We start from the raw sequence: 24,113 nt of genomic DNA, 5'->3' as shown, positions 1-24,113 counted from the left end.
TGACTGGACTTAACGTCAGGGGAAACCTTTACCTTTACCTTAGATACTTAGGTCACCTGCCAGTCTTGATCAAAGTCCACAGTGTGCTATAAACTTATGGTGCAATGGTCACAAAAAGGGAGATAAGAGCTGAGCTATATATAGTGAACTCTTAATATGCTGGGTTGCAGTGAGCTTTAATATTCTGTTTTGCTTTGCTGCTGCTCTGTGAGCCTGTTGTATGTCATCCCTGATCTTGTTTGGCATCTCCTTCCCTGTCCATCTTTAAGCAGATATTGTGCAGCTCCAGCCCTGGAACAATCTCTGTGGGGACCCACTTGTCCCCTGAGACCAATCTATGGGGCACGGCTGACCTGCACCTGGTCCCTCCCCAGTGGACACTTGTGGATTCTTGTGCTTGGCAGAAAGCAGGTTTCCTCACTGTTTAACTTTGTGTCGCAGCATAAACAAGTAAACAAGCAGGGAACTCCCAAATCCAGCTATGTATTTATTTATTCACCACCTTTTTAACTCAAAGGTCTCAGGGTTGTGCACAGTAAAAGCAATCTAACAGATTTAAAACAGTATACAATTGATAAGTATGCCATTAAAGCTCTTGATTTTAAAAGACATGTTTGATAGGCAACGTTAAGATTTTGTGAAATCAATCTGGAAGAGTAATAGAAGGCAAGGTCTCTAGAGATTTTAGGGTCTCTGCAATTCTAGCTTCAGGAAATAAGCTGGGTGCCTCCTTCTCCTTCTGGTTGAATTAGGGGAGAGAGTTCCCTCAGGGAGATGCAGAACTGGGAAAGGCTTGAAAGGAGATGGTAATGGGCCCTGGAGTGCCGGACGAGGGCTCTGGAGGCCAGGATCTGGACCCACTTGGCCGTGGGAGCGCAGTAGGTGACCCTGGGCAAGTCACACTCTCTCAGCCTCAGAAGATGGCAAGGCTCCTCTGAGGAAACCTTGACCAAAAGGCAAAGCAAATTCAAAAACAAGGCACATAAGAGCAGCAACCAATCTCAATCATCACATAGATACTTCTGTGGCTGATGCTGGAATACACCAGTTGCTGGTGGCCAGGTGGATGGATCTTGGTGGAGCTCTGAGTTGGTTGCATCCAGTCTCTTTGGTTTGGGTCTCCAGTGGGGTTCTATGGGGGAGACAGGAGAGAGCAAATGGGGGGCTCTTGTGGCTGATGGCGGCAGGGAAGCAGGCCTTGGGTGCAATAGTGAAGTTGTTGTGGAGGCAGTTGCAGGAAAAGGAGGTCCCTCTTTCTCACCTGAGGAAAGAAGAAAGGTTGGGAAGGCTGAGCAGGATACAATGCACATTTGGAGTAGAGATTTAGTGAAGCATCCCTGGAGCAGGTGGGATCCCGGTGTGACTCAGGATTGACCCCAAGACTCCAATCGCTGTCCCTAGAAAAGCCTCCTTGCCCCACCCTCTCCATCCATGGCAAAGTTGTTTCCACTGGGGGGGGGGGGGGTGCCCCCTTTGCTTCTCAGCTCAGCCGAGCTGCTGATGGAACACAGACTGGACTCACAGGCCACCGCTCCGTCTGCTGCTGATGTTACGATCAGTCATCCTCATGGCCTTGAAGAAGAGGATGGTGCCCACGATGATGCCCAGGATGCCGATGGCCAGGCCCAGGCCGCAAAGCACGTTCTCTGATGTCTCCGGGAGGGAAGGGGGTCCCTTGGACTCTATGGGAGAAGGTGGGTTGAGGAAAGAGCCCAGAAATGTGCCAGCACTCCTTCCCACTCAACCCGACAGTACATCGATTATTCAACTCATCTGTGTTGGTTATGTGCTATCACAAAGTTACCACATATCAAGCCAGTGATAGTTGTTACTCTTTGTTATAGTTGTTGCCTTTTGGCCACTCTGAGCAGCCCTCCCTCCCTGGCCTGCAAAATGAGGGTCTCGTGGAGCATTCTGCACTCCACCAAAACCTTCAAGAAGCAAAACTTTTGGGTCTTTGTGGTGCCGCAACACCTGGGTGTCATCAGACTTGGGCTGCCAGTTCAGGGGCAACAGGGATTACTTTTACTATACATTATGCCTCCATGATCTTAGTGCATATCTTTTCCCAGTTCAGATGCAAGTAACACGTTGGGGTTTTACAGCCACCTAAAATTCCAGCAGATAGACATGAGTTTGTAGGGCATTTGACAATCCTAGTTTTGTTCTGCATTTTGATACATTAACTACTGAACAAGTGCCTGTGTAAGCCGCCCTGAGTCCCCTTCGGGGATGAGAAAGGTGGGCTACAAATGTGGTAAATAAATAACTAATAATAAACTATGAACATGTGGAGTTGGACTGGGTGGCCTTTGTAGTCTCTTCCAACTCTTTGGTCCTAGGACGTGCTGAGTCTAGGCTTGAGTGTCAGGCTACAGCTCCCAAGACCAGGGTTCATTTCCCTTCTTGGTCATAGAATCACACAGGATGGTCTTTGAGAGTGACAGAGTCTCAGCCCCAGAAAACCCCATGATAGGGTTACTGTAACTCAGAAAGAACATGAAACCAGACAACAACAGCAACAACAACAAAACATTTGGAGGGCAAATTGGAGTTCAGAGATGAGTGGGAGGAAATATGTCACCATATTTGTCACCAGAACGGCCTTCAGATTCATTCACTGTTGGGTCCAAGAGACTTGGGCCCTGCAGGATTAGAAGTTAGGGCTGTGTTCATCCCACAACTACTTTCACCCCTTTCTTGTCCTGAAAATAACAACCAAAAATGGAATTCCCTAAACCTTAAGCAAAACTCTAAACTAAAAGGAATCCCAATTCATTCTAAAACTGCAAGGAGAGAGAAGTTGTATCAAGAATCCCCCTAACTCCACAACGAGACCAAGCACAGCAAAATCTTCTGACTTACCCCAGATGGTGGTGAGGGGCCCTTCAAGCCCCCAATGCTCCACGCGGCAGGTGTAGAAATCTCCGTCTTCTGGAACGAAAGTCAGGTAGGAGAACTTGGAGAAGGCGTTGTCTGCGCTGGGGAGGAAGCCTGTCTCCTTCACCCCCTCCGAGACCACCTTCCCGTTCTTCAGCCAGGTCACGTTCAGCACTGGAGGGGAGAACTGGTCCACGAAGCAGACGAGGATGTTGGGGTCCCCCAGCTCCACGGGGTCTTTGGTGTACACCTTGGCCGAGGGCGCAGCTGGCAAAGGGAGACAAGCAAGAGCTAACTTCTTGGGATGAGCCTATTCACAAAAATCAACTTTTGATATTTATTAAGCTTGTGTCCTTGCGAAATGCTGAGCTGATAAAACTGCAGCATCTCCAGGGTTTGCGACAAACACCACGGCAGAAAGTATTTGCAGAGGAAAATGTAGTGTAAACAGAGGGAGAAAATATATGCATGGTCTCCTCTCATTATTTCAAACGGATGTCACTGAACCGAACACAGCAGAAGCCATACCATTGAAATCCACAAGAAGCATGTGGACAATTTCAATAGAAAGGAGGAAACCATGGAAATGAACACAATCTGGCTCCCAGTCTTCAAAAACTATAAAATCAGGACAGTAAATAAAGAACAACACTCTGAAAACAGGGGAATTCCAGACATGAAACAATCAGGGCCAGCTAACACCTCCCAACAAAGGATTCCCCCAGGCAGGAAGCAGCCAGGCTTTGAATCTGCAAGGCCATTCCATGCTATTCAAAGTGAACTGCATCTCTCACTACAGACCAACTGGTGGGAACAAGAGAAAGGGCCTTCTCCGTGACCCCACCACCACCCCCAGCACCACCTCTGGAACTCCCTTCCTGAGGAGTTAAAGATGGCCCCCTCCCTCCCCACCTTCAAGAAACAGCTGAAGACGTAACTGTGCTCACTGGCTTACAAGGAGGAGGAGGAGGTAATGCTACCGTTATACCTTTGAGTAATAGCTGCTACCATTCGTATTTGTGCTCTATTCTCCCCACCAGCTCAAAAGACACTTTGAGCAATAATCAATAATCCCTCGAAGAAGGGAGCCTGCTTGAGGCGGGGGTGGGGGGCAAGGCCGGGAAGGGAGAGTCCAGGGGGACAAGCGGGGGGCAGGGTTACCGTTCCGGGCGCGCGTCCTGTTGCTGAGCTTCATGTAGACCTCCAGGTTGTTCTTGGCCACGGAGAGGACGCCCAGACCCTGGGCCGCCTCGAAAGATCCGAAGCGGGTGAAGTCGGGCAGGTTCCAGGAGACGGTCCTCCGGGCCCAGTCCACCTGGAAGATGGCCTCGCCCTCGAACTCCTGCAGGTACTCGCCCGCCTCCGCCGCCGCCTTGGAGCCCGGTTCCGGGAAGCTCTCCTGGAAGATCAGCAGCTCCACGTAGTTGGCTTCCTCTGCGGGAAGGAGGAGATGTCGTTTGGGAAGCGCTGTTGGCGGGGAGGGGCAGCCAGGCAGACCCCCTCCCCCGGGAACCGGGCCCCGTGGCGCCCCCCCCCCCCGCCTTCCCTCCCGGGCTCTCACCTTCAGCGGCGACGTCGGACGGGCAGGAGAGGGCGAGGAGGAGGAGGAGGAGGAGGGGGGGGAGGAGGGGGGCGCCCAGCAGGGCCAGGGGTCCGGGGAGCGCAAGGGGAGCTGCCGGGCCCGCCATGCTGCTCCTTCGGGCTCTGAGGCGGCTGCTGCTGTGGCCCCCCAGGGAGGGAGGGAGGGAGGGAGGGAGGGAGGGAGGGCAGCGCCTCCGCCACGCCCCTCCCGCTGCCGCCCAGCCAATGCGGGAAAGGCCCGTCGCTGACCCACCTGTTGCCGGGCAGACCTCTCCGGGCTGGAGCCCCGCAGAGACGTGCTTCCCGGGGGGAGGGGGAGGGGGCGGGGGGGGCCCTTTAGAGCCAGTCTTCTGTCCCGGGCGAAGGAAGGAAGCAGAGGGCCCTCCCCCTCCCCACATGCTCGCCCCTTCGTTCTTTGTGGCAGAAGGGAGAGCGCCCTTCTCTCCGTCGGGGAGCCTTTCGGGACTTCTTTGCCCGGCGACTGATGACGCGGCCGTGGCGCTGCGCCTGATTGGCCCCCTCCCGGGGCGGCGGAGAAGGAGGGCCGCCTGGGCTGAGGGACTTTTCCTCCGACGGAGCCGCCCCGGAAAGGCCAGTCCCGAGCTGGAGGCAAAGGCAAAGGCCCGTCTCTTCTCTCCCGGAGCCACCGAGGCAAAAAGGCAGGCGGGGGGCTGGCGATGGGTCCCGCTCTGAGGGGCTGGGCCTCGGCGGCGCTGGGCCTGGGGCTGCTCCTGTCCGCGGCGGCGGGGGGGCCTCCGGGTGAGTCCTCTTTTTCCCCTGAGGGGGGGGGGGCGGTCTCGGCATCCTGTGTCCTTCCCTGAGATTTCCCAAGGAGAGAGGGCGGAGGGTCCTGGGGAAACGGGGGCGGGGGGAAAGGGCGCCAGCGTGATTCCCATGGAACTCCCCCCCTTTCTCTCTCCCCCCCCGTCTCTTTCTCTCCCCCTCGCAGCCCATTTCCTGTACCAAGTGAGGTCCGAGTGCTTCTTCCCCAACGGGACCGGCCCCGAGGCAGAGGTGCGCTACCTGAGCCGCATCATCTACGACCGGCAGGACATCTACCACTTCGACAGCGACCTGGGCCGGTACGAGGCCCTCTCGCCCATGGCCCAGTCCAACGTGGACAGACACAACCGGGACCCGGACCAGCTGCGGGCCATGATGGCCGACGTGGACCGCTTCTGTCGCTACAACTACGGCCTCACTGAGCCCTTCGCCCTGGGCAGGAAAAGTGAGGCCCAATCCCGCCCCCGCCCCCCCCCCCCCGCGCTCGTGTAGGTCGAGGAGACGGATGATGTTGGGAGGGGGAAACTAAGACAGTCCAAGAAGCGGAGGGAGGGAGGGGAGGGGGAGGTTGGCCGCCCCCTGGGTCTCCCTCGAAGCCTCAGTCCTGAGGGGCCTCCGAGGAGGGGGGGGTCCCTCTCCTGGGCCTGATCCAGGCCTAAAGGAAGGGAGGGAGGGAGGAAGGGAGGGAGGGAGGGGGGAAGAGCCCTCCTTCCTCATCAGCACCGGGTTCGAAACACCAGCAGGCCCTTCCATCCCAAACCTGCCAAGGTTTTCATTCCCCTTAAATGTATTATATATTTACTTACCCTATTTAAACCCCACCTTTCTCAACCTCGAAGGGGACACAAGGCACCTTGTCTCTGGTCAAACAGTAGTGCAAGGCAACAAGATGCAAAAAGGAGGGAAAACCCTGAGAGGAGTTTAAAAGGAAGATGTAAACAAAGATATTCAAGGTTTCTTTTCAACTCACAGGCAAAGCATGTTGAAGAAAAATAGACATAGAGCAAAAATTCAAGGGGAATAGGTAAAAAAATTGAGAGGCTTTCTTTCAGGAAGTTAAAAGCACAGAGAAGAGAAAACACGCTGCCCCTAATCAGGGCTGTAGCCAGAAAAAATTTTTGGGAGGGGTTTTGAAAATTTCGGGGGGGGGGTGAACCCCTGACCCACCCACCCCTCAGGTTCAGACCTGTCAATATCTGCTTGAGATAGTGCCTGGAGGGACTCTTAATGTTTTGCATCTCATAGACTTAGCATGGGGATTTGGTTAACCAGTTAAAATTCATGAGTAAACCAGTTTTTTTTAAACCTGAAAAATTTGGGGGGGGGGGGTTTGAGCCCCTAACCCCCCCCCCCGGCTACAGGCCTGCCCCTAATAATAATAATAATAATAATAATAATAATAATAATAATAATAATATATTTATATTCCACTCTATCTCCCCAAGGGGACTCAGGGCAGATAACAGAATATATACAGTATAGCAAACATTCAATTCCGTTACACAATTAACAAATCAGACAATACATAGACAGAGGAATGCTTCCTCTTTTTCATCTCCGGCATCTGGAGGCCGTGCCCGACTCTGGCCTTGGGGAGGTGCTGCTGTTTCACTTTTCCATGCTGAGGAGCCTGTTGTCCTTGGCCACCTTCCTGGTCAAATTGCCAGCATGTCTTCATGGGCATCTTTTACCTCCCCGCCAAAGCCGTACCTATTTATCTGCTCGCATTACTGTTTTCAAACTGCTAGATAAACAGAAGCTAGGGTTGACCGTGAGAGCTCACCTCAACCCACGGCTTGAACTGCCAACCTTCTGATTGGCAAGATTTTCTGCAGCTGGCAGTTTAATCCACTGTGCTAACCACGGCCCCATTGGCTTCTCTGTCATAACTCAATGGAAACACAGGGTGTTGGGTGATTTCTGGTTGGTATGGCCTGTTCTAGCAGCATTTTATCTTGGCATTTCACCTGCACCTGTGGCTGGCATCTTCAGAGGAGAAAATGCTGCTATATCATGACCTTACGGCCCAGAAACCACACAACACCCCACTGTTTCTGGCCATGAAAGCTTTTGACAACACATTACAAACATGCATCCTATCCATCCCTTTGTTAAGAGCTCTCTTATTATGTGAGTACAGGGAGAAGAGGACGGGAGCAGCACATCATGCAGGTTGGGGCAAGGAGGGCCAGGTGAAGAGACGAGACCTGCAAAAGTTACAGAAAGTGAGGGTTAGATGTCAAATCTTTGCACATGTGTATGTGAAAAATGATGTAGCACGCAGGCACTGTTCAACTGGGAGTCTTCATCAGTGTCCACTGTATGAATTATAATCCAGTACGTTCTCTGAACACAAAATTTGTCCAAATATGTCTGCCTTCTTTTCAAATTAAAGATCCGATGGGACTGTGGCCCATTTCCCCCATTCCACAAACAGTTCATATCCCATGGTCTATCTCCCAGGCGTGTGCCCAACTCAACTTATGGGCGACCTCATGAATTCTGTGAGGTTTTTCTTGGACCAGGAATCTTCAGTTCCTTCCCCTGAATCTGAGCCTCCAGTTCCCAGGATTCCTTGCTGGTCTCCCATCCAAAGACTGACTCTGGCTGCCTCTGCTTAGCTTCTGAGATCAGACAGGACCTGGTGCCTTCACTGTGGGCTGTGCAGTGCTGAGCTGGATAGCTGATTATCTTTGAGCAGTGGTTCCCAACCTGTGGTCTGTGGACCACCAGTGGTCCGCCTCACCATTAGTGCACCATTGCAATGAGAGTGACTGGTCTTGCAAAACAGAGATGTCGGAAGGGGAGAGCATGACTACCCACAAAAGATTACTAGTACCACATCACCTCTAGATTATTAAATATGGTTTTCTGTGGGCCAGAAGATGGTGAACTACTAGATGGCATATGTTTTGAATCAGAAACTAGAGCTGATGTGCTCTATGCAATGCAGTTTTCTCAATCAGCACCCCAAATAACGAAACTGAATCTAAAGTTGACCAAAAACTGATTTGTAATCCTTTTGGTACTAATGTTGGATTGTGGCCCCTGGTCAAAAAAAGGTTGGGAACCACAGTCTTAGAAGCTGCATTTATTATATCTCTACACACACAAACACAATTTTGACATCCAAAATGAAGAGCAACCCATGAAGCAGCAGCTCCTCAAAAGTCGTAGGATGCCTCTGGGTCTCTTGAGTCCAAGACCCCAAGGACCCTCTGGAGCACCCCCCCCCCCCCGGGGCCATCAGGGCATATCTGTCCCACTCCAGGACCAGGTCACATCAGAAAAACCATGGGTCCTGTGAGGTGAGAAGCCAGCGCAGCACACAAACATCCTACCTAATGGATGGATTCAAGCCCTCGGGCAGGTTCTCCATCCCAGGCCTGCAGGCAGACTGAACCATTCCTATAGGAAGTCCTCATTTCTCTTGGTTCTCTCGTGACCTGACTGTGGGTTTTGTCCATTGTTTCCTCTGCTCCTTTCCTCTCCAGTTCCGCCCAAGATGAAGATTGTCCCCAACGACTATGGGGCCTCCTCCTCCTCCGGGAATACTATGCTGATCTGTACTGTAGATGACTTTTTCCCGGCCAAGATCACAGTCCGGTGGTTCAGGAACGGGAAGGAGGAAAAGGGTGACCAAGTGATGACCACGCCTGTCATGGACAACGGAGACTGGACTTACTGGATCCATGTGATGCTGGAGACGCAGCCGGAGAAGGGAGATGTCTACGTCTGCCAAGCAGAGCACGCCAGCTCTGCCAGTCCTGCCTCCATCGAGTGGAGTAAGAAACGCAGCACCAAAGGCTCCTGGGAGGTCACCCTGTGGGACATCTGCCTGGGAGAGACCCTCCTGGCCTCTGCTCTGAGGCCTCCCAAGAAGGAGACACTCCCCCACCATCACACAGTTCTTCCTAATGTGGTTTTTGGAGGGGAGGGGTCACTGATGCTCTGCCCCTTTTCAGGCCTGTGCTTCCTCCTCCTCCTCCTCCTCCTCTTCTGCAGGGCCCCAGTCGGATTCTGCCAGGAGCAAGATGTGGACGGGCATCGTGGGCCTGGTCCTGGGGGTGGTCTTTGTGGCCGCGGGGCTCTCCCTCTACGTCAAGAAAGGTGAGGCTGCGCACATGGCGTTCTATGGACCACTCCCAAAGGGTCATCACAGCGACAAGAGTGTAGCTCAGGGGGGTCAGGTGTTTGGGCTGCAACTCCCAGCATCCCCCTCACCAGAGGCCATATCGGCCTGTTTCTCTGGGGACCCAAGTCCAGGGCAGGCTGAGGAACCAAGGCCGAGAGGTGTTGTCTTCCTCTGAAGGAAGAAGGGGCCACCCATGGCCTCTGGAAGAGGAGAGAGGCCTAGAAGCACCAGGGTTTGTTTGGGGACTGCAGCTCCCAGCACTCCTTTCCATGGCCAATGCTCAGCCCAGGGAGGTGGGACAGTCTGGAGACTTTGGGAGGACCATGGGTTCACCACCCTAAAGGCTATGTATCTGCCTATTGTCTATCTGTCTGGTGTGTCTGTCTGTCTATCCACCCTTCATTTCTTCCTTTCTCTCTCCTCAGGGATCTGATTCTATCGTCTGCCATCTCTTTCTTCTGCCATCTCTGTGTATGTGTGTGTCATCAATAACAAAGCCCAACATCTATGACTTGTTGTCTTGGTTTTTAGGCCTGTTTCTGAGGTTCTTTAGGGCACCGATTTGTTAAATAGACCCTGTCAGCCCCTATTTCTTAGTGTTATCATGATTACTTATGAGAGAACTGATCACGACTGGTAGATGGCAAATGCTCTGTCCCCTCACTGGGTGGTCCCCTTGTGGTGGTCGGGGGGGGGGGGGGGCTGTGTGTTCCAGTGAACCTGTCGGTGGAGATGGCAGAGTCATGCACTCCCAGAGGGGTCTCCCCTGGCAGAGGGGTCATGGGGGGGGGTCTGTGTGTATGTTGGGAGGGGGGGGTCCTGCCTTTGGGAGACGCTTTTGTCCCTGACCAGACCCTTCTCGCCTTCCTTCCTCTCCCTCTCAGGCTGTGCTGTGCCCCCTCCCACAGGTAAGGCTCATTCTTCTCTGTTGGGGGCAGAAAGCTTTGATTGGGGGGGGGGGGGAAATTCCCAGAGACACAGAAAGCCTCTCTTTGCAGAGGACTCTGCTTTGTAGCCCCTCCCCCTTTGGATAATGGGAGGGGGCCGCGAGAGGAGGGCCCTGGAAAGGAATCTCCTTTGTGGAGAGAAGGAAATGCGGGAGAAATAAACATACTACACATCATCATCATCATCATCATCACAATCACAGCCGGCCATAGGTATTTTTCAAGCGTAGGCAAACAGAATTTTGGCACACCCCCCCCCCCCCAAACCAACCACTGAAAAATAAAAGCGTTGGATAAGCAAAAATGTTTGATGATAAGGAGGGATTAAGGAAAAGCCTATTAAACATCAAATTACATTAAGATTTTACAAATGAAGCACTAAAACATCATGTTTTACAACAAATTTGACAGAAAAAGAAGTTCCATACCTTGCGGAGGCAGGCCGCAGGAGACAGGAGTTGCCTCGATGGCGCCCCCCACAAGATGGCGACACAGGCAACTGCCTAGTTGGCCTGGTGGTTGAACCGCCTCTGATCACACTAATAATGAGTCCTGCTGTCGCCCTGGCCTTGGGGGGCCACACTCTCCCAGCCCCTCCCCTCAACACAGGAGACAACTTGAAGGCAGACAACAACCACCACCACCACCACAGCAACAGCTTAGCCATAGCTGCAGTTCCGGGGGCCTCCTGTAGAGGGAGCCATAGCTTTGCCCTGGGACCAAAGGGGCCCTTTAAGGGAGGAGGGGGGGTGGGCTTCCGGCTTCCCTGTTGCCAGGGCGAAGCCACTCCCTTGTTGGGTGGTGTGGGGGGGGTCTCCTATAGCCCCTGCCTTGGAAGACCCCCCCCCTCTCCCTTTGCTCCCTAATGGGCCCCTCTCTTCTCTCTCCCTTCCAGTGGGGCTCATGGACTAAAGATCCACCTCTGAAGAGAACGCCTTCTTTCCTCCCTCCTCCTCCTCCTCCGCCAACCTGGGAAGATCTTCAGCCCTCGGGACCCCACTCGACCCTCTGTTCTTTGAGCAGCCCTCATCTTGAGGCCTCTCTCTCTCTCTCTCAATCCCCGTCTCGTTTTTTGAGAAGCCCTGATCTTGAGGCCTCTCTCTCTCTGTGCCTTGATCCATCAATAAAGAGATGCTTCCTGCTTTTTATTTACTGTCCTGATTCTAGAGTTTTTTTTAAAAAATACTGGTGGCCAGATTATGTTCATTTTCATGGTTTCCTCCTTTCTCTTGACATTGTCCACCTGCTTCTTGTGGATTTCAGTGGCTCCTCTGTGTGGTCTGGCATGATGGTTGCGAGAGTGGTCCAGCACGTCTTCTCAATTCATATGGCTTGTCCAGGTTGTTCATCACTTGCTCTGCTCTGGCTGACTTCTCTGGTTGAGCAAGTCTGCAGTGCCTTTCATGTTCCTTGATTGACAGGGCAAGGCTGCGTAAATAAAGAACAACGCTCAGAAAACAGAGGGATCGAAGGCATGAAACCATCAGGGCCAGGTACACCTCCCAACAAAGGATCCCCCCAGGCAGGAAGCAGCCAGGCTTTGAAGCTGAAAGGCCATTCAATGCAAATCAAGGTGATCGATTGCAACATTCACACTGGCCTCAAGCAGACAAGAGTTCTTTCTCCCACCCAGGACATCATTCCAGAGGGAATATAAAATATATATAAAAGCCCTGGTGGCATAGTGTGTTAAAGCACTGAGCTGCTGTACTTGCAGACCGAAAGGTCGCAGGTTCAAATCCCGGGGAGCGGAGTGAGCGCCTGCTGTTAGCCCCAGCTTCTGCCAAGCTAGCAGTTTGAAAACATGCCAATGTGAGTAGATCAATAGGTACCGCTCCAGCAGGCATGCAGTCATGCCAATGGCCACATGACCTTGGAGGTTTCTACGGACAACGCCGGCTCTTCGTCTTAGAAATGGAGATGAGCACCAACCCCCAGAGTCGGTCACGACTGGACTTAACGTCAGGGGAAAACCTTTACCTTTAAACCCCACTTACCTAGTTTCCAACAGACCTCACAACCTCTGAGGATGCCTGCCATAGATGTGGGCAAAACATCAGGAGAGCATGCTTCAGGAACATGGCCAGACAGCCCAGAGAACTCTCAGCAACCCAAAAATCTATCCTAAAGAAATTCCATTCTACGCCATTAGTTAGGACAGGAAAAGTAGAGCGTGAGAGAGAACAGCCACATCAACAGGCATTCAGGAATGGGGAGAGGGATCCCCTCAGCCTAGCTGAATGCTATGGAGCTGCTCCTCACTGAGGACGGCAGACTTGAGCAGGGGGAGGTTGAATGCCAACAGTGTCCAGTTCTGGGGAAGGCAATGCAAGGAGGAGATGGACGGGGCGGGAGGGGCCAGAGAGGCCTGGAGGACAGGGGGCGAGGGGGAGGATCAGCCTGAGGAGAGGAGGGCGAAGGGGAGGGCCGGAGGGCCCCCAGGGGGGAAGAGCATCTGGGCACCGGGATGTGCTTCCCCTGCGAGTCCCGTGCAGTCTCCGTCCTTCTCTGGAGGCTCTGAAGAAGCAGCGGGCTGGCCATCTGCTGGGGATGCTCCGACGGGGCCTTCCCCAATGGCTCCTGGCGGCGGGAAAAGGCGCGGGAGGGGCGTGGCCTTCCTGGCCAGGGAACGGATCGCCGCCTGATTGGCCCGGGAAGTCCCCGGTGCCGAGCCAATCGCGGGCGCCGTCCTGGCCTCGTCATCGGTTGCCGGGCAGGGAAGGCGGCCCTTGGGTCGCGTCTCGGCCTCGCTCTCCGGGCAGAGAGACAAGGGGGGGGGGGGGGGCGGGCATCGGGCAAAGGCCTCTCTGTTCCTCCGGGACACCGCTCTCCTTGGGCCCTTGCTTCCTACAGTACGAACAACGCCTTCCTTCCAGGCCCGGAGCCAGGATTTTGTTTCGGGAGGGGCTGGGATTTTGGTTGTGGGGGGGGGGGGGGGGTCTGAGTCTGAACTGGAGAGGGTCTACCCTAGCAAACCTTTTGTATCATCATTATCCCAAGACCCCCATGCATATGGGGCAGATTGAGCATGGTGATCAGATCATGATAGGAAGAAACATAGCAGTTTAAATCATAAATAAATGTAAGGCCTTCTCGCGGACCACCCTGAGGATATCGGGGGGGGGGGGGGCTGAAGCCCCTCAAGCCCCCCCCCCCCCCCGCTACATGCCTGTACCTTTATCTATATACAGTAGAGTCTCACTTATCCAAGCTAAACGGGCCGGCAAAAGCTTGGATAAGCGAATATCTTGGATAATAAGGAGGGATTAAGGAAAAGCCTATTAAACACCAAATTAGGTTATGATTTTACAAATGAAGCACCAAAACTTCATGTTATACAACAAATTTGACAGAAAAAGTAGTTCAATACGCAGAAATGTTATGTTGTAATTACTGTATTTACAAATTTAGCACCAAAATATCACGATATATTGAAAACATTGACTACAAAAATGGCTTGGATTATCCAGAGGCTTGGATAAGCGAGGCTTGGATTAGTGAGACTCTACTGTATATAAAAGACAAATGGTGTCCTCCCCTCCCACTAAACAACAAAAGTACAAGCCCCAGAACCTAGAAATTTGGCAGCACAGTCCACCATCCTTGCCCCTACGTTCCGACAACAAAAAGAAAAGAAAAATAAAGTCCTAATTAGAGGGAGAGGAATAATTGTCTTTAGCCAATTGCTGCCAGTTAGAAGACTAAGCCCCACCCACTTGGTCACCTAGCAACCTACTCAGGCCTCACTCTCTCTTCCACACTGCCTATAAAATACAGATGATCTAATTTGCACTGGATTATATGGCAGTGTAGACTCAAGGCCCTTCCACACAGCTATATAACCCATTTATAATCTTATATTATCTGCTTTGAACTGGATTATCTGGACTCCACACTGCCATATAATCCACTTCAGTGTGCATTTTATACAACTGTGAAGAAGGAGCCTCATATAATCCAGTTCTAATCAGATAATATAAGATATACAGTAGAGTCCCACTTATCCAACATAAACACCCTGGCAGAACATTGGATAACTGAATATGTTGGATAATAAGAAGGGATTCAGGAAAAGCCGATTAAACATCCCATTCCCTCTCGACCCTCTCTGCTGCCAAACGGCCATCCATGTCTATGCCAGGCATCCTCAGAGATTAGGAGATCTGTTTGAAAACAGACAAGTGGGATGGGACCACTCTTACCTGTCTCAGGTGACTGTGAACATTCCACTTATCCACCTTGATTGCCATTGAATTCCCTTGCACCTTCAAGGCCTGGCTGCTTCCTGCTTCGGAGAGGAATCCTTTGTTGGGAGGTGTTAGCTGGCCCTCAGTACATCATGTCTGGAATTCCCTGATTGCTCAGTGCTGTTCTTTAGTTAACTGTCCTGATTTCACAGATTTTTTTAAATACTGGAAGCCACATTTTGTTCATTCCAGGCAGGCAGGAACCATCCAGGCTTTCAAGCTACAAGGCTATTTAGTGCCAGTTCCAACATTCACACTTACCTAAAGCAGACAACAGTTCTTTCTTCCATCCTGGTCATTCCACAGATATATAAACCCCACTTGCTTTCGTTACAACACATTTCACAACCTCTGAGGATGCCTGCCATACATACAGGAGAAACATCAGGACAGAATACATTTGGAACATGACCAGGCAGACCACAGAACTCAGAGCAACTCAATACAAAGAGAAACAAAAATAATAAAATAAATACAAAAAACAAATAAAAAACAAAATAAAATAATACAATTAAAAAACATACATAAAAATAATATAATCAAATAATAAAATATAATACAAATAATAAAATAAAATAATAAAAACATAAATAATAATGAAAGAATAAAAATAAAATAAATACAAATAATACAATAATAATAATAAAAAACACTAAAAATTAATACAATAAAATACTATAATAACACAAAATAACTAACAATAATACAAGAAAATAATAAAATATAATAAATAAAAAAGATAAGTTACAATAAAATTAATTTAAAAACACAAATAACAGCAAATAAAAATTCTACAACAATTTTTCACCAATACCACCACCACTTTGCCACAGCAACACGTGGCTGGGCACAGCTAGTGATCTATATATATAAATGAGTGATGGCATCACGGCGACTCACAAAACAACAAAACTACAGGCCCGCCAACCTCAAAATTTGACAACACAACCCATCATCCATGCCTCTAGGTTGATACAACAAAAAGAAAAGAAAAATAAAGTCCTAATTAGAGGGAGAGCAATAATTTTTTTTATCCAATTGCTGCCAGTTTAGAGGGCTAATCTCTGCGCACTTGGTCTCCTAGCAACCAAGGAACAGCCAGGGTTCAGTTAGGGGACAGGCAGATTTAGGCCTCACTTAGGCCTCACTTAGGCTTCTTCCACAGATTATCTAATTTGCACTGGATTAGATGGCAATGTAGACTCAAGGCCCTTCCACACAGCTATATAACCCATTTATAATCTTATATTATCTGCTTTGCACTGGATTATCTTGACTCCACACTGCCATATAATCCACTTCAGTGTGCATTTTATACAGCTGTGAAGAAGGAGTCCCATATAATCCAGTTCTAAGCAGATTATATAAGATTATCAATATACAGTAGAGTCTCACTTATCCAACATAAACAACCCGGCAGGATAAGTGAATATGTTGGATAATAAGAAGGGATTCAGGAAAAGCTGATTAAACATCAAATTAGGTAATTGTTATACAAATGAAGCACCATCATCCCGTGATGATTCTGCATGTTTCATTCAGTGCTATGTCCACCTGCTTTGCATGGGCAGACTTGTGCCAGACAGGACAGGCAGACTCTGCAGTTGAGAAAGACAAGGCCAGGGCCGATGTTCTTACTACTTGTGGGTCTGCTCCCCATGCGCTGCCAATTAGTTTCCGCAGGATGTTGTTGCGTGCAGTGTTTCCTATATGTTAGTGTTCGATCTAAGATGACACCAAGGTATTTAGGATGGAAACAGTGTTCGAGCTCTTGGCCTTCCCAAGTAACTTTCAGTTTCCTGTTGGCTTCACGGTTACGTAGGTGGAAAGCGCACACTTGTGTCTTGGCAGGGTTGGGCTTCAGGTGGTTCTCTTTGTAGTAGCTGGAGAGATCTTTCAAGGCATTGATGAGTTGCTTTTCAACTGTTTCAAAATCTTTTGCTTGTGTTGTAAGGCCAAGGTCATCAGCATATATAAAGCTCTTTGTGAGTGGTGGTTATGGCTGATCGTTCGTGAAGATATTAAATAAGGTTGGTGCAAGAACGCTTCCTTGGGGTAAACCATTCTTTTGCCTCCTCCATCTGCTTTTCTGGCCCTGAAACTCCACATAGAAGCTGCGGTTTTCCAGGAGGGTCTGGACAGTTTTTGTAAAGTCAAAGTCCCGGGTGATATGGTAGACTTTATGCAGCATTTTTCTATGTTGCACCGTGTCATAGGCTGCCGTAAGGTCCACAAAGACTGTTCCCGTAATGCAGCCTTTCTCATAGCCTTCCTCGATATGCTCAGTCAGATGAAGAATTTGACCTGTTGTCCGTTCCTGGAAGGTGTAGGACCCAAGAAATAGGCTCACACCGCTGGTCGCAATGGAAAACTTTATTGAATCCGCCTTGCCAAGATGACTGCAAAAGCTTTTACTGACCCTCTTCCGCTTTTTCCCTTCAGTATATGGGGTTGTTGCCTCCCCCCTCCTCCTTCTCCATCCACACCTCCCTTTCCTTTTGTCCTTTCCCACGTTTGAAGACCAGACCCTGACATAAATCAGCCTATCCCGTCAAATGGTCTCCTTCCTCTGTCCTCCTGTAGTCAGGTTGCGAAAAGACCAGCTTTGAGGATGCTGTTCTTTGTTGCACCCTGACATGACTCCCCCCTTCGGACGACGACCCTGCGGGGAGAGACAAAGTTCCGACAATCTAAGAACAACAGCAGCAGAATAAGCCAGGAGAAGGAAAGAAGAAGGAGAGAGAGAGTCCAACCCCCCCCCCCCTTTCGGGATCATGGTCCAGGTTTATGGGGAAACTTTGTGTGAAACTGTTTTCTCAACTTTGGGGCTTTAACATGCTCTGCTGCTACCCATTCCGGGTGTAAGGTCTGTGAAGACCATTGGACCAAGTAGTACAGTTTCCCCCGAGACTTCTTGGAGTCCAGGATATCCTTGATTTCAAAATGGGTGTGTGCCCCCACCATAATGGGGACCGGATCTGCCCCCGGTTTACTCCATCTGTGAGTGTTTGGCGCTGGTTTCAGCAGGCTAACGTGAAACACTGGGTGCACCTTGCGCCATCTATGAGGCAATTGTAACCGTACTGTCACTGGGTTCACAACGGCCGAAATGGGAAAGGGACCAACATATCGTGGGCTCAGCTTCCGGGATGGTTGTGTGGATTTCAGGTGCTTTGTCGACAAGTACACTAACTCCCCCACTTTGTAGTCCGGTGGTGCTGTTCTCTTTCTATCTGCATATTTCTTGTAATCCACTTTGGCGGTGCGCAAGGCCTCCTGAACCGAAGGCCAAGCGGCAGCGATCTTCTCGCCCCAATTCCCTGGCTTCTCGTCAGAAGGCAACTCCTTTTGCAGTGCGGGGAATGGCGGAAAATCTCTGCCGTTCACAACTTTAAACGGAGAGACCCCAGTGGACGCGTGATCCGAATTGTTAATGCAATATTCGGCAAGTGGTAGCATCGAGGACCATTGATCTTGCTGGTACGTGCTGTAGCAACGGAGGAACTGCTGAAGGGTCTTCTGAACCCGTTCGGTGGCTCCGTCTGTTTCTGGATGGAAGGCTGTGCTCAGGGCCCTTTCAGTTCCTAAAATACCCAGGAAAGACTTCCAAAACCTCGATGTGAACTGAGAGCCCCTGTCACTTATGATCCGCTTGGGACACCCGTGCAGGCGGAACACGTGTTGCAGAAACAATTTGGCCAACTCGGGTGCCGTTGGAAGTCTCTTAAGGGCCACGAAGTGAGCTTGTTTGGAGAACAGGTCAATTATAGTCCAGATTGTGTTGAAACCGTTGCTGTTGGGCAGGTCTACCACAAAGTCCATAGCTATATCCGTCCACGGTCTCGAGGGGTCTGCTACTGATTGCAACATCTCTGACATTAGGGGAAGTGGGTATTGGTTTGTGGTGGATATTGCGTTAAGACCTCTATAATCCACGACCAATCTTAGGCCGTCTGCTTTTGGCCTGAAAAATACTGGAGCTGCCATGGGGGACTGAGATGGCTCGATGAAGCCTCTCTCTATATTTTTGTCAATAAATTCTCTGAGTGCCCTTTTCTCTGGTTCCGACATTGCATAGAGTTTTGGCTTAGGTAGTTTGGCATTGGGGTCTATTTCAATTGCACTTCCTATGAGGGGGCAACTGGTCACACTCTGGCTCCAGTACCTCTATGTCTTTCGGGGTACTCTCAAAATTGCAATTTCCATCCCAGAAAGTAAATGTCTCCCTTTTCCAGTCAATCTGAGGGTTTTGCCATCTCAGCCAAGGAACGCCCAAAATGACTGGCTGATGTGCCATTGTTGAAATCACAAATTGCAATGTCTCAGCATGAGAACCCATAGTCATTCTTAAAAACCCTGTTTTTTCTGTTACTGGGACTCCGTATGCTGGGGTTCCATCCAATTGTGCGAAGACTACTGGTGTCTTTAGTGGGTTTGGCTCCACCCCCAACCTGTTTGCTAGTTCGGGAGTAATTAGGCATCTCGTGCACCCACAGTCCAACATAGCATCTGCCTCTACCTGAATCCCTGTCTCTGGGTTCAACAGCCTCACTCTGACTCTCACAATGTCACAATTTACTCTTCTCAACTCACCCCCTTCGCCCTCTGGTGGTTCGATCTGTTTCCGGGCGTTCAAAACAGATCCCGGTCGTTTCCCGGTAACTCCAGGTCCTCCGCTTCCTCCATCTCTTCTGCCTGAAGCTGCCCTGGGGCTAAAGCCGTTTCCGTTGCCATGGCAGCTTTCCCTTTTGCTAGTTTGGAGTTCTGGTGGGGCAGCTTCTGGCTGTGAAGCCTCTCTCCTTTTGTCTCCACGCCTGTCCCTTTCGGACACTCTGCCGCTCGATGTCCCTCGCGCCCGCAAGCGAAGCAGGCCCCCCTCCCTGCTCTCCTCTCCCTGCTGGTCGACCTTCCACGACGAGGGGAGAAGCGGCGTGTTGCTGCTGTCGGGGGTTTGATTCTGTCGCTCTCCCTTGGACGACGAGAGATTTGCTGTTGGTCCACCTCCACGCGCCCCGCCAGCAAAATCCAGTCCTCCAAGTCTCTTGGATTTCCTCTGTGTAAAGCCCACTCGAGCACCTCAGAGCGTAAACCAGCCCTGAAATATTCCAGTTTGGTGGTGTCGGACCAGTCCCTAATCTTCCCCGCTGTGGCTTTAAATTCCAGGGCGTATTCTGACACTGTCCTTCCTCCCTGGTATATCCTTTTGAGTTGGGCCTTCGCCCTCTCCTCTGCCAAAGGGTCTTCGAATCTCTCACGGAGGGCTCTTAGGAAATCCTCCAGGCAGGCTAGCTCCCGGGCACCAGTATCATACATCTGCATTAGCCAGTCTGCAGCTGCTTCTTTCAAGTTTGCCCCCACCGTGTGGATTTTTGCGCTTTCTGAAGGGAATTGGTCCCCAAAATCCTCCATGAAGTGTCTTACGTTTGTAATGAAATAAGACAGCTGTTTGGGGTCCCCGTTGAACTTCACCCGAAATTCTCCCTTCCCAGGCATTTGGCTCCTTCCCGACAGGCCCGTGGGGAAAACTGATGTGCCCTGCTGAGGCATCTCGTCCTCATAGTCCTGTGGACCCTCCCCGGCAAAGGGACGGGGTTCAGTGCCTCTCCCGGGCAGCTCTCTCCTCTGCTCCCGTTGCTCGACTGTCGCCCTCCAGGACTCGTTTACCTGCCGCTGCATCAGATTCATCTGTCGAGAGAAAGTTTCAAACATTTCCTCCATCGCATCTAATCTCCTCTCCATCCTTCTCATCTCCGGGGCTCCCTCTCCGTCTCGCTGCCAATCGCCTCCCATCTGGATCTTCCGTCTCACCGTCACTCCCCTGCCTGCGGGTAACTGGGTGGAGGTCAGCGGCTTCCACGACGGGTCCGAGGGGTCTGTCCCCCCTTCGCTCAACGCGGGCGATGGGTTTCTTTCCTCTCTCAACTCCTCTGCACCTCGAGGGTTCGCCTGTTCTTCTACCAGGAAGAGGAATTCCTTCATGGTTTCTCCTCCATCAGGGTTCATGCTCTCACCGGAGAGACCTTTCCTCACGGGATGAGCCGGAAAAAAAAAAAGGGAGTAAAAGCTTAATGTCCGTTCCTGGAAGGTGTGGGACCCAAGAAATAGGCTCACACCGTTGGTCGCAATGGAAAACTTTATTGAATCCGCCTTGCCAAGATGACTGCAATAGCTTTTACTGACCCTCTTCCGCTTTTCCCCTCAGTATATGGGGTTGTTGCCTCCCCCCTCCTCCTTCTCCATCCACACCTCCCTTTCCTTTTGTCCTTTCCCACGTTTGAAGACCAGACCCTGTCATAAATCAGCCTATCCCGCCAAATGGTCTCCTTCCTCTGTCCTCTTGTAGTCAGGTTGCGAGAAGACCAGCTTTGAGGATGCTGTTCTTTATTGCACCCTGACACCTGTACAGTTTTTCCCTGGTCTGAAACCTGCTTGTTGTGCAATAAGCTTTGGTTCGATAACAGGTCCTAGTCGATTTAAAGCATCCTCTCATAGACTTTATATAGATGACATAAGGGGGAGATTGGTCGATAGTTCCTGGCATTGGAGGCATCTTTACCAGGTTTTAAGATGGCAATGATCTTAGTTTTCCTCCATACTCTGGGAATCTGTTTGTGTGCCAGGCACTGATTGTAGAATTTCAAAAGCCAGTTTTCAGCTTTGGGGCCCAAGTGTTTGATTTGCTCCATCATCAGGTCATCTAGGCCAGGTGCTTTACCAGTCTTACATCGCTTGATGGCTTCTTTGAGTTCTTTCAGGTTTAGAGGAGAAGACAACTGGTGGGTTTCAAGTTCTGGCACCCTGTTGATTTTAATCTTTACTCTGCTGCGGTTGGTTTTCCCATTCTGAATTAGCTGGTGAGCTATCTGGTCTGGTGTTAAGTTTGCATGTCCATGGTTGACCAGAGGGTCACTATCCAAGCGTCTCAGCAATTGCCAGGCTTTTTGGCTACTCTTGGACATGTCAAGGTTCTCAAGCAGCTCTATCCAGCGGTCTTTCTTAGCATTAGCTATGGCTGTAGATAGTTTTTGGGCTGCTGCTATAGTCCCATCACTGTATGGATTCTCTTGAAAGAGTCTGAGATATTCCTGTAGCTGATTTAGTGATTCTTCGTTTAGGCCTGGTAGGTAGCTTGTGCGACAGCCTCTAGGGATTGAGAGCCTCGAAAATCTTTTCACAGCTTCTACAAACAGGTCATAATTTTCTATAGAAGGTTCTATATCAGAAATAGCTGCTTCCAAGGTCTCTGTAAACTTTGTCCAGTTAGCTTTATTGAAGTTGTATCTTCTGCGGAATGGGACACTTTGGTCTTACAGCTGCATATATTACGCAGCATATTGGTCTGTGCTGAGTATTAGGTATCGGGTTTAATACCCTTTTAATGCATTGGTGGATTATGCTTTCAATTACAAAAATCAGATCAGGGTTATAACCACGCTTCCATCGGCCGCTATTACATGATGGTGGTAATTTACTGTCATGAAGGAAGGCTCATTCTACTATTGTTGGCCCACGTTAGAACTGCTTCGCCATTTCTATCATCTTCGTCATAGCCCCAGACACAGCTGTGGCTGTTGAAATCTCCCACAACAAACTGGGCTTCATGATTGTGACAATTGGTTGGGGGCGTAAAATAGAAATCAGCCCCAGGTGGTTTGTAGAGTGAAGATACACTGCAACTATCCAGTTCCACAGATAGGATTTCAATGTTGTTCACTTCTGTGAGAGAGGTTGCAGATATTGCTATACCAGATCGTACAAAAATGGCACTACCATATTGTCTGTGAGGTCGTTCCACTGCCAGTTGCATTCCGAGAATTTTTGGTCTTCTCATTGTGATGTCTCTGTGTGTTTCCTGTATACATAAAATGTCACACGAAATGTCCTCAGACATTTTGGCTAATAGCTCTTCCTTAGCAAGTGACAAACCTTCTATATTAATAGACATAATCGTTAGCAATGGTCTTGATAAAGACCTTTGGTATTCATCCATTCATCCAATGCTTTTGGGTTTGGAAAGATCGGCCGCTTACAAGAAACGTTGCCCAGGGGACGCCCGACTGAATTTGCTCAGTCTTCGGGGAGGCTCTTTCCGTGTCCCCCAATCATAACCCAATTTGATGTTTAATAGGCTTTTCCTTAATGCCTCCATATTAAATAACATATTTGCTCATCCAACATTCTGCCAGCCTGTTTATGTTGGATAAGTGAGACTCTACAGTACTGTATTTACAAATTTACCACTAAAATCTCACAATGAAATTTTATCTATTTTTTCTATCTATCTATCCATCCATCTCTCCATCCATCCATCCATCGAGACATCTGTCTGCCTATCTATCTAGCTATCTATCTCTCTATCCATCCATCCATCGAGACATCTATCTATCTATCTGTCTATCTATCTATCTATCTCTCTCTCCATCTATCTAGCCATCCACTGAGACATCTATCTATCTATCTATCTATCTATCTATCTATCTATCTATCTATCTATCTATCTATCTATCTCTCCATCCATCCATCCATCCATCCATCCATCCATCCATCCATCCATCCATCCATCCATCCATCCATCCATCCATCCATCCGAGACATCTATCTATCTATCTATCTATCTATCTATCTCTCCATCTATCTAGCCATCCACTGAGACATTATCTATCTATCTATCTATCTATCTATCTATCTATCTATCTATCTATCTATCTATCTATCTATCTATCTCTCCATCCATCCATCCATCCATCCATCCATCCGAGACATCTATCGATCGATCGATCTATCTATCTATCTATCTATCTATCTATCTATCTATCTATCTATCTATCTATCTATCTATCTATCTATCTATCTCTCCATCTATCTAGCCATCCACTGAGACATCTGTCTATCTATCTATCTATCTATCTATCTATCTATCTATCTATCTATCTATCTGTCTGTCTATCTATCTATCTCTCCATCCATCCATCCATCCATCCATCCATCCATCCATCCATCCATCCATCGAGACATCTATCTATATCTATCTATCTATCTACCTATCTATCTCTCCATCCATCCATCCATCCATCCGAGACATCTATCTATCTATCTCTCCATCCATCCATCCATCGAGACATCTGTCTGTCTGTCTATCTATTTATCTATCTCTCCATCCATCCATTGAGACATCTATCTATCTATCTATCCCTCCATCCATCCATCCATCGAGACATCTGTCTGTCTGTCTATCTATTTATCTATCTATCTCTCCATCCATCCACTGAGACATCTGTCTGTCTATCTATCTATCTATCTATCTATCTATCTATCTATCTATCTATCTATCTATCCATCCATCCATCCATCCATCCATCCATTGAGACATCTATCGATTGATTGTTCTATCTATCTATCTATCTATCTATCCATCCACTGAGACATCTGTCTGTCTATCTATTTATCTATCTATCTCTCCATCCATCCATCGAGACATCTGTCTGTCTGTCTATCTATTTATCTATCTATCTCTCCATCCATCCATTGAGACATCTATCT

The 24,113-nt window shown here is 49.6% G+C and overlaps 3 protein-coding genes across 6 annotated transcripts in view; 2 read left to right on the top strand and 1 right to left on the bottom strand.

Annotated features, from left to right (window-relative positions):
• Positions 1-24,113, top strand: part of LOC134296957 (zinc finger protein 24-like) — a 206,608-nt gene that overhangs the window by 89,526 nt on the left and 92,969 nt on the right. The window lies entirely within an intron of this gene.
• Positions 475-4,620, bottom strand: LOC100558183 (RLA class II histocompatibility antigen, DP alpha-1 chain). The gene is made up of 5 exons (XM_062973138.1): positions 4,442-4,620; positions 4,042-4,314; positions 2,866-3,147; positions 1,523-1,739; positions 475-1,261 (listed from the first exon to the last, which is right to left on the bottom strand). Exons 1-5 carry the CDS (start codon positions 4,566-4,568, stop codon positions 1,258-1,260), a joined length of 903 nt encoding a protein of 300 aa, XP_062829208.1. The 5' UTR covers positions 4,569-4,620; the 3' UTR covers positions 475-1,257.
• LOC134296947 (rano class II histocompatibility antigen, A beta chain-like) lies at positions 5,031-11,474 on the top strand. 4 transcript variants are annotated; one of them, XR_010003732.1, is made up of 7 exons: positions 5,031-5,220; positions 5,411-5,689; positions 8,739-9,029; positions 9,250-9,354; positions 10,264-10,287; positions 11,222-11,339; positions 11,397-11,474. XR_010003732.1 is itself a non-coding variant. In XM_062973140.1 (6 exons), the coding sequence occupies exons 1-6, from the start codon at positions 5,139-5,141 to the stop codon at positions 11,236-11,238; spliced, it is 798 nt and encodes a 265-aa protein (XP_062829210.1). In that variant the 5' UTR covers positions 5,031-5,138; the 3' UTR covers positions 11,239-11,474. The 4 variants fall into 4 exon arrangements, 3 of the variants coding, with proteins under 3 accessions (XP_062829210.1, XP_062829211.1, XP_062829212.1); XM_062973140.1 differs by having other exon boundaries at positions 11,222-11,474; XM_062973141.1 differs by lacking the exon at positions 10,264-10,287 and having other exon boundaries at positions 11,222-11,474.

The sequence above is a fragment of the Anolis carolinensis genome, chromosome 2, assembly GCF_035594765.1.
Source record: "Anolis carolinensis isolate JA03-04 chromosome 2, rAnoCar3.1.pri, whole genome shotgun sequence".
Classification (NCBI taxonomy): domain Eukaryota; kingdom Metazoa; phylum Chordata; class Lepidosauria; order Squamata; family Dactyloidae; genus Anolis; species Anolis carolinensis.
This window is presented reverse-complemented; position numbering and strand designations above follow the sequence as displayed.

Bases quoted from the DNA above. Each gene is read 5' to 3' on its own strand.
- LOC100558183 (XM_062973138.1), bottom strand. From the start codon at position 4,568: ATGGCGGGCCCGGCAGCTCCCCTTGCGCTCCCCGGACCCCTGGCCCTG. The intron at 3,148-4,041 runs GTAACCCTGCCC...TCCCTTTGCCAG, and splicing joins CAGGACGCGCGCCCGGAACG to CTGCGCCCTCGGCCAAGGTG. The intron at 1,740-2,865 runs GTAAGTCAGAAG...TGTCGGGTTGAG, and splicing joins GCCCCTCACCACCATCTGGG to TGGGAAGGAGTGCTGGCACA.
- LOC134296947 (XM_062973140.1), top strand. From the start codon at position 5,139: ATGGGTCCCGCTCTGAGGGGCTGGGCCTCGGCGGCGCTGGGCCTGGGG. The intron at 5,221-5,410 runs GTGAGTCCTCTT...TCCCCCTCGCAG, and splicing joins GGCGGCGGGGGGGCCTCCGG to CCCATTTCCTGTACCAAGTG. The intron at 9,355-10,263 runs GTGAGGCTGCGC...TCTCCCTCTCAG, and splicing joins CTCCCTCTACGTCAAGAAAG to GCTGTGCTGTGCCCCCTCCC.